The 10,078-nt window shown below is 42.9% G+C and overlaps 1 protein-coding gene across 1 annotated transcript; it reads left to right on the forward strand.

The window, feature by feature from the left end:
* The first annotated feature begins 5,227 nt into the window (after window positions 1-5,227).
* Window positions 5,228-9,361, forward strand: rai2 (retinoic acid induced 2). The gene has a single exon (XM_069680026.1). The coding sequence runs from the start codon at window positions 5,240-5,242 to the stop codon at window positions 6,830-6,832; it is 1,593 nt and encodes a 530-aa protein (XP_069536127.1). The 5' UTR covers window positions 5,228-5,239; the 3' UTR covers window positions 6,833-9,361.
* Window positions 9,362-10,078: the final 717 nt, after the last annotated feature.

A 10,078-nucleotide genomic window follows, 5' to 3' on the forward strand; every position in this document is an offset into this window, starting at 1 on the left:
GTCTGTAAGGATCTGAGAAAAAGTGAGCAACAAGAATTAAATATCTTTAAACTTTATTAATTTTTTGCGTCACTTTTTTGACAAGGCAAGTTAATTTATATAGCACATTTCAGCCACAAGTGCTTTACACAAGACAACAAAAGCATCATAACAAAGGGCAGAAGAAACACATTATAAAAGAAGACATTAAAAAGCAAAGTGAAGATAAAATATTAACAGGTAAAACAGAAGGTCATATATATTTAATAAAAGGCAACTGTAAAAAGGTGAATGGTCGGGATGGTTGGAACTGTGTCAGTAGATCACAGATGTATTTTGGCCCTTGACCATTTAGCGCTTTTTAAACCAACAGCAGTATTATGAAATATATTCTGTGACAGACACGGAGCCAGTGTAAAGACTGGAGTGACGTGATCTACTGTCTGTAAAGACCAGTTACAGTAATCGAGTCCACTGAAGATGGATGGACCAGTTTTTCTGGATCCTGCTGAGACATAAATCCTTTCATCTTTGATACATTCTTGAGGTGATAATAGGCCAACGTTGTAATTGTTTTAATGTGGCTTTGAAAATTCAGGTCATTCAGGAGTCCATGACTACACCCAGATTTCTGGCTTAGTCATTGTTTTTCAACACCAGTGACTGAAGGGTGCTGACCTTTTACCTCAGTTTTGTCTTTGTTTAACAGAAGAAAATGATGGCACATCCACTCATTGATGTGTTCAATGCATTTAACTAGTGCTTGTATGGGGCAGTAGTCCCCTGGTGACATTGTGATGTCGGCCTGTGTGTCGTCTGCGTAGTTATGTTAACTACTTTTGTTGTTTTCCATAATCTGAGCCAGTGCAAGCATGCAGATGTTAAACAGAAGAGGCCCAAGAATGGAGCCTTGTGGGACTCCACATGTGATCTTTGTCTGCTCAGATGTAAAGTTACCTGTAGACACAAAGTAGTCCCTGTCCTTTAAGTCAGAACCAAACCCATTTAGTACTGTGCCAGAAAGTCTGACCCAGTTTTCCAGCCGGTCAAGTAATATGTTGTGGTATAAAAAAACTTGGAGTAAACCAAAGCAGAAACAAAAACGCCTCCAATTACAAAATATTGTCCGTCAGTCTTCATTATTATGCAAAAAATACAAGTATAGAGATTATGACATGCTTAAAGTCAACCATGACTTGCTGGCCAATCAGTCACAGAACTGCACACCAACTCTAGAGTCAAGTGGGAACATACTGTAGACTCACTGTATAAAAGAGGTAAAAACAGCCACCGTGAGGTCACCCATTGGTTTGGTAACCCCTCTGTTGAGGCCTTTAGTTCTGCGCTGAGGCCGTCCCTATCTTGTTTTTATGGCACGAGATGTCATCAGATAGTTATGTCTCTATTCAAGCCGGCATGGTAGCAACTTGTCAAACACAGGTCGCCTTGACTTAAGGCTCACCCTACTTTTTAGATGATATTACTCTTAAAGGAACCAACATTTATGAATTAAACATCATGCTGTATTGAAAAAGACTTAAAACTATCGATTGAGACCATAAACTCATTAGGAAAATGTTTACTGAGGTAATAAATCATCTTGTAAGTAGGCCCATTTTCTCTTCTGGTTTCATGCAATCAGACTTCTTTTTGAAACCAGTAGAGTCGCCCCCTGCTGGCCATCAGAAGGCATGCAGGTTTAAGGCACTTCCTCATTGTCTCCACTTTGTGAACCAAGGGGATAATTTCACTTCTTAGTTTGTGGAGAAAGACAAGCGAACAAAAACAGGAGCCAGAAGCTATAAATGCAACAGCTGATACTGGGCTCTTATCAGGATGTTTTAGCGTGCTTTAGTATTCCCGAGGTGCACACACAAGGTTCTCAGACCTTTCCTCGTGTGTGAAACAACGACAAGGTTATCAGTCGCCCGTCTGGCCTTAAAATCCTCCATGTAATCCATCAGAGACACGTTACAATGTCTCATCTATGCTTCAGAACAATTTAAAACCAGCCTGGGGGCTTTCAGCGGTCCTCCTCGCTGCTCACTGAGGCAACCCAACACCACATGAAGGCCGTTCAGGGAAAACGTGTCACGCTTATTGCTAGAAAATTGGTACTGCATGTGTGCGTTGAAGTTTTCAGGTTATTTAAAGTTGTCCCCTTCCTGAGACCTGAACATGTTTTCCCTGCTGCTCCCATCGGCATGAATAATTGACCGTGTTGACATTGAGCGCATTGTGTCTCCAGGCACCCACAGGATGTTTTATCTGCACAGATGGATGAGGGTTGACAGCCAGAGCAGGCAGGACATGTGTCATGTGGAGGATGTAGTAACGTGGAAACCCAACACACAGTAGGCATATAAAAGCATCAAAACTACCATTATGATAGATAGATGATAGCTGACAGATAGAGTGGCTAATTTATTCTATGTAGATGTCGTTGCTCAGGGGGTCGTTTCTCTTTCAAATTAAAAGCCTCCCTCCCTTCAGCTTGATGAGGCTTATTACCTCAGGCTTAACCTCTCCAACCGGAGACCTAAACCCAGAGAGACGAGTGGAGGAGGGGAGGAAAGGAGAGGTGGACAAATAGGAATTGAAAAGCTGATATAACACAAGCAGGAAAACATAGTGAGGAATGTGTCACGCCTCACTCTGAGCAGATGATCAGTGTTTGGGTTTTGTTTGTCAAAGATAAGATTAGAGATGCCCCATAATAACAGCAATAATTGGGATCAATAATGATTGATTTGATATTAAATATCCACATCAGCACCAGATAAACATTTGAAATGAAATGACTGGTAAATACTTTGCTGCTTTTATTCAGGTGGGGATATGCACTCATAAGAATAGTATAAAAATAAGTTTTGCATGTGCCACATCTAACCTAAGCTGTAGTAGGGATCTTATTTTGTCCAGTGTATAAAAGATGCATTGTATTTTATGTCAGTATCTGCCTAAAGGCCCTAAAAAGCCTTAAATATATATTACTCCCACTACAGAAGGGGTGTGATGGTGATATATCGGCATCCCTGCAAAAAAAACACTCATATATATTCTTGTTATTATCTTTGTTGGTTTATTTACGGCTACAACTCAATAAGTATTTCCATCATCGTAATATCTGCAGATAATTTTCAGTTGGATTAGTCAAAAGTGAAAGTGGTGACATCTTCAAAGACTCAGTTTGACAAAGATAAATGCAGCAAGCGTCACATTTAAGGGGCTTGAAACAGGAACATTTTTGGCATTGTTGCTTCATAACTCACTAAGATCCATCCATCCATTATCTATACCGCTTATCCTGTTCAGGGTCGCGGGGTCGGGAGCCTATCCTAGCTGTCATTGGGCGAGAGGCGGGGTTACACATGGACTGATTGCCAGTCAATCACAGCGCTGACACACAGAGACAGACGACCTTTCACGCTCACACTCATAATTTAGAGTCACCAATGAACCTAACGAGCGTGTCTTTGAAGCTGTGGGAGGAAGCATACTCAGGGAGAACATGCAGGCTAATGTCTGAACTGTCTGAATAAAAGCTTTTTTTCTACTAGGTAATTGATGAAGTTTAAAATACATTTCTATTCCATTTCTGTCAAACATTGTCTCTGAAAAAACAGAATATCAGGTATATAAATTCCTCAGTAAGGCATGTTTATAATGCTTTTAAAATTGCTTTACATAAAGGATATTAAAACAAACATCTGCCATTAAGTCCATGTCGGACCAGCTTCTGTTTACCTTTAAATTTGTGATTATAACAGCTGGGGGTCTTTTTTTTTTCTTGGACAGACAACCGGCAGCTCCAGTCTCAATTTCCTGTCTCATTACAGTCGCTCTGCTCGAGCTTGTGATGATATATAATGAACCGTAAAATCCTCCTCACTCAGTCCTGCTTTAATTGTATGTTAGGCAACAGTTATAAGAACTGCATTTAATGTTTCCCACAGTAAACGTGTTGAAACTGTGTTGGTTGTTATTTAAAGGGCCACTCCACTGTTTTATCACTTCAGTGTCAGTCGGCAGGAAGCTGCTGTTGAGCTGGTCTGTGGCTGTGGAGGAGCTTTTCATCTCAGTGATGACCACAATGATGTCATTGTAGTATCATTATGGTAATCTAAACTGGGAAAAGAGTTTTAAAACTGTGTTACAAACATGAGGTGAAGAGGTTTAAACACTGTAGTTCACCCAGACGGGTGTGGTTTTACAGGATGAAGTATTGCACACTTCTATGTGGTCCGTGACCATCAAAGCTGCTTCTCTCTCACCTGGGAGAAATAACGAGACAACAAATGACCAGGTGTCTAAGAAGCCCCTTCAAAGATGTAGATGTTTATCAGGCAGTGAGAGTTGCATTATGGGACATGTAGGAACCTTCCTGTACAGTTTATCTCAGTCTTTTAATCTGCTTCTCATAAAGTCCACCAATTTTAAGCACGTAAAACATCAAATCACTGTGTAATTTATATTAATCTTAATTCTACGGGATATTTTGCTTTGATAGTACTCTCTAAAAGCCATCTATATTTCTAAATATTAAATAATACCACTTTTTTTTTTACAGTAGTCGTTATACAGCTGTATGAGCATGGTGAAAGAAACCTTCATTAGCGTTTAGGGAATTTGCTTTGCACAAAGAGCCTTATAAATATAAAAACATCAAGAACCTTGTGTGACAGCAAATTAAATTACATCGAACATTAGGCACCGTATTGGGAAGTCTTTAAAGGACATTGAATGCATGTTAAAGATATTGCCAAATTTAGACCACATGATCAGAGCTTGTTTGTTTATTTGACAGGGACCGAGCATGTCGAGGAACATCTGTATAAAAATGCAAGATGTTATGCTGAGTTGGCAAGAATGCTAATTTACAGCAGTAGGCCCTAGGCTGCGTTCAGAGGCTGAATGCTTTGTGAGAAAAAGGATGTAATGTCTCCTTTAGTCCGTCGGCTACACCCTCACCTTCAGATCATAGATATAAAGATAAATGCATGTTCAGAGCGTTAGACTCAACATGATGCAAGTGTCCTTCAAATGGCATCCTCGGGGGACAAATTCCAGTCAGTTCTTAAACAGTGTGCACAGTTTTGGTTACATGTGCACGATTCTTTAACATTATAACAAGTATTTGAAGCTCCTGTTTATCATTAAACAGTCTTTGTCCTGTGTTTCAGGGCTGCCTGGAAGAATAATGGATGAGCTCTGTCACTAGCACTTGATGAAGATTTGGATTGACTCTTCAGACTGAAAGATGGAGGGCAGTGACGATGTGTCTGTTTCCATGACACAGTCTCAGACTGATGCCTGCAGCTCTGAGGAGGGAGGAGGAGGAGAAATGCCCAGTAAAGTTGAGGAAGCTGCTGATTGTGGCGGCAGCGCCAAAGGAGGACTCTCTAACCTGGTGGAGCCTCCTGCACCGTCAGTCGTCAGTCCAAACGCTGAATCTCCAGGAGGTGTCGCTCTTAAAGTCGCCACAACTGTGCTGCACCCGGTATGCCTGGGAGACAGCCCACTTATGCTGCCCATTCACCTGCAGATGGCCGGAGCAGCTGCGCCTCAGCTCGGCCAAATGGGGGCAGCACCGTACCTGATCACAAGCCAAAGCCCGGTTTCTCTTCCTCTAGTCTTGGATCAACAAGTCCTCCAGCACATGAGTCCTTCAGTGATTCCTCAAACCGCCAACTGCCCTCAGCTCCAGAACAACGTCCTGTGTCAGAACCCTTTAGCGTTCGGTTTACCTCCAGCTGTGGACCAGAAAGCAGCAGCACAAACGCAGGAGGCTAACCTGCTCTCGCTCTTGCAGAATCCAGCTTTTGCAGCCATCTTGCAGGACCTCTTCCCCTCCCAGTCAGGTGGTTCGTCCACCTGTCAGTCCCCAGGTTCTCCTTTCTTCCCACTTCCTCCCCTCACGCCTCCCTACGCCTCCCCTCTGGCCCCGTTAGTCCCTCCTGCCACACTTCTAGTTCCTTACCCAGTCATCATCCCCCTGCCAGTGCCTCTACCTGTCCCTCTTCCAATTCCTGTTCCCGTTCCTCAGGCGGAGGACTCGAAGGGGAACATGCCAAAACCAGTTTGCACTGTGAGCAAAAGCACTCAGACTTCACCTAAAGATACTACCTCTCCTGCATTGTCTTCGAGCAGATGCATGCCGTCATTCCAGCCTCAAAACGTGTCTCCGTCCTCGCTTCCAGTCGATGAAGGCCAGGCTCTGGACCTTTCAGTCCGAGCGTGTCCTGTTGAACTAAAACAGGAATCTCCCAGTCCGCAGCAGGACAGTGTGCTGGACTTGTCAGTGCCTGGTGTGAGGAAGAAGTGTGACAGAGAGGTAGCTTTCCATTCTGGTCAGGATACAAGTGGTACCTCTTTGTCTTTGGGCGTCCAATGCACTCAGAGTTTAGATTCTAAACTCCTGGGCAGTCTGGCTTCGCTACAGTTCAGCAGGCAACACAAATGGGTGGTTGACAGCAGTCCTGGAGGGTCCGGTACTCAGGGTACATCTCTAAGTGGAGCAGGAAACCTTGAGATACTCAGCACCTCGCAGACAGCCAAGGTCATCGTCTCAGTGAAGGACGCCATCCCTGCAATCCTCTGTGGGAAGATTAAAGGCCTGTCAGGAGTCTCCACCAAGAACTTCTCCATCAAACGGGACGGCAGCCAAGGGGCGTCTCTGCAGCAGCTCTACGCATTGCCGTCAGCGTCCCAGGGGGAGCAGCACGACCCCAACAACCCACTCAAAAAGGTCCCCAAGAACAGGGCCATCAAATTGAAGAAAGTCAGCTCACAGGAGATCCACTTTGTCCCCGTGAAGAAGCAGAGACTCGCAGCGCTGCTCCCCAGGAAGTGAAAGTGCCCGGCGGAGGGGGATTAATTGTTGGAGCGCTTTCTGCTAAGCCCTCCAGAGCCTGTAACATAAAACACATGTTGGGACAGTCTGTAATCAAACTCACACACGTACATGTCCAGTCAAAGCTCAGAGTCTGGCTCCAAACGTTGCAGAAACTGAGCTCATGAATGTCTGACGATGAGGCGCAGAAGTAAAAGAAACGCTTTCCATCTGAGTTTTCTGTTGTTTTGTAATGCACTGCTCAAACTGTCGGATTAAACCATTAATGTTTCTGCGTATGGCAGCTTAATGGCCTCTCCATGTGGCTTTATGAATCGCAGAACATTTTTGACTTTGTAATCACAGCAAAGACACATGGGTTCCATTTTTCCATTTTGGATCATGGTTTGTTTCCGCAAGTAGTTTTTATTTAAGTGCACTGAAGAACAAAAAAGCCTGATCAGAGCAGTTTGTGCTGGCAGGACGTGACCGAGACTGTTCAAACGTCCCATCGTCCGAGATTCCCAAAGTCATCAGTAGCTCACTGGAGCGATTCATTCTCCTCTGATTGGTGGAGGCTTAGCATGACAGGCTAATAATGATTTGGCAGAGCCGGAGCCCCAATTTCATTAAAGTGAATGTTGGCAGCAGCCGTCGATTGTGACGAAATATAACTCGTATATTTTCAAATAGCAGCAGAAAAAGGGACGTCCTAATTGTTTTCACATTTAAACAGAACTTTCTGTGAGCCAAATACACAGAAAGTATTCATGGAAAGAGCTTGTTGATGGCTGAGTTAGTCATTATTAATTCTGTAATTAAGGAAACGGCTCACAGCAAGTGTATGAAACAGCCGAAACCCATTAAAGGTTACTTTTGGTGTTTTTAAACTGGGCCTATTTTATATTTTGGGGGCTACATGACTAATGAGCACAAAAAGTTTTGTTTTGCTTCAGTAGCTTGCTTCACCCAGCAGCTGTGAAACTGGCTGTAAAGGCTGCAATGTAATCCTTTGGGACAAATATGCTCAATCACAGTACGTCCACTAAAAGTTCTTGCTTTTGCCACAGACAGGCTCAGATTTGTATTAATTGTATAACAGCACTACTGAAAGGATCCCTACAGAGATCGACCTTTTTGTTAAAGCATCATTTGAAACCAGAAACAGATGTGACATCGCTTTATTCCAAGACACCAGACTCCATTGAAAAAAACAGTAATTTTACCTCACAAAGCCCAGGAGTTGCTCGTCCACTGCTGCCTCGATCTGTTACGTTGTTTGTGTTAATATGTGTTACACAAATATTGCATTATATAGGACCTCACCGTTTAAAACACATAATAACATTTACAATAACAAAAACAAACTAACTGACCATGGGAGCGGTGGACGAGCATCTCCAATGCACTTGCTGTTTTTTTCAATGGAGTCTGGTGGGGTTGACAACATCGATATAAGTGCTTTTTCTGGTTTAAAATAAGGGATCTGACCTTAACAAAAAGGTCCATCTCTGCAGGGATCCTTTCTGTTATGTTGGGAGACACTTACGATAACAATCTGAGCCTGTCAGTGGCAAAAACAAGAACCAGGGATTACATCGTAGCTGTAACAGCCTGTTCTGTGGCTGCAGGCTGAAACAATCTACTGATGCAAATCAGAAACTGTTTGTACCCTTTAATCATTTATACCCCAAAATATTTAAAATAAAGCCAGGTTTAAAAATACCTTAGTTTCGCTTAAAAAAGGCTGATTAAGTGAATCTATGTGAAAGGTTGATTATTGATTAAACCTGTGAAAATAACTGAAAATGTGAAGACGAGATGATGTAGGAGGGAGCAGATTGATTAAAGAATGAAGAGTTTATTGGCTTCAATGAGAGAAAGTACTGTTTGTGAGTTTGTTCAGTGTGTTAGTCTGTTGTTAGCATCGCTGTTGATGAGACTCTGCCCCCTCTTTAGTTCCTCGTGGTTTGGTGTTACTTTTATTACTTTGTGGAGCCTGGAGGACATTTTTCTGTCCCATAATTAGATCACAGTTGTGAATGTGAGAGTATTGTTGTTGTGCGTCCGTTAATTTATCCCGTTGAGTGCACTTTGTCATAGTTTAGCTGAAAGCGTTACAGGGTTTTTCTACATATTCTGCCCCCTTTGTGATTACAGAGTTTATGAATCTGTGATTTAAAGGCCAGGAACTAAAAACATCTGGATGCAGACTGTGAAAGAACAAAGGAGGGATGGAAACACTACCATAATTCTTCTTTTATGTTGATGTCCTCACACACGTCTGCAGTTTGCTCTTTGCTTTAGTAGCTTGAACTGATCACTTTGCTTGTGCAGGACTTCACCCTAATTTATTCTTTGTACGAGTTTTATTTATACGATGTGTATATTTGCAGGATGGTCAGTTGTAACGGTCTTTCTCCTTTCTTACTGTCCGTCTCCTGAAGCTCTTTTTGCTTCCAGAAAATGTTCTTTTAAAGAAGTCAGTGAAGAAAACCCCAGTTGTAATGTGCTGGCAGTTTGTGTGCTTTTATATACAAGGGAACTAAAAACTCCAAAGTCTGATTTGTGTCTCTTTTCATTTCACTACATTTTTATCTGGTTTGAAAACTTTCTCATGTTTCAATGAAAGACATGTTTGAATCAGAAATTAACACAAAGACGAACATGTTTCATCCAGTTAAACCTCTCAATGAATCAGGGTGTTTTGTATATAAATCTTCTGTTCCATCCATCCATTATCCATACCTCTTATCCTGTTCAGGGTCGCTGTCATCGGGCAAGAGGCGGGGCACCCTGGACTGGTCGCCAGTCAATCACAGGGCTCACACAGGCAGACAACCTTTCACGCTTACATTTAGAGTCACCAATGAAGCTAACGAGCATGTCTTTGGACTGTGGGAGGAAGCCGGAGTACCTGGAGGGAACCCACGCATGCACAGGGAGAACATAGCTCCACACAGAAAGGCCCCCTTCCTCTTAGCTGTGAGGCAACAGCGCTAACCACTGCACGGCCATGCAGCCCAGGCCGACCTTCAGCCTTATCAGAAAGCCAAATGACATCAAGGGTCTCCTCTCAGTACGGGTTCAGTCCTCCAGATGACACCCTGGATCTATTAAAAACAAGTGATAACAGTAAATTTAGGACACACTAACAACGCAGGACTTTTCCAGGATGTCATCACAGTAAAAGACACTGCACACGAGTCCACTGACTCATTCCACTTTTGTCTGAAGTTCATCCAAAAAGCCTGTAAAGCTTTTTCT

This window comes from Semicossyphus pulcher, unplaced genomic scaffold, assembly GCF_022749685.1.
Source record: "Semicossyphus pulcher isolate SPU_LCO1_2020_fin unplaced genomic scaffold, fSemPul1.0.p SCAF_4, whole genome shotgun sequence".
Lineage (NCBI taxonomy): Eukaryota > Metazoa > Chordata > Actinopteri > Labriformes > Labridae > Semicossyphus > Semicossyphus pulcher.

Bases quoted from the DNA above. Each gene is read 5' to 3' on its own strand.
- rai2 (XM_069680026.1), top strand. From the start codon at position 5,240: ATGGAGGGCAGTGACGATGTGTCTGTTTCCATGACACAGTCTCAGACT.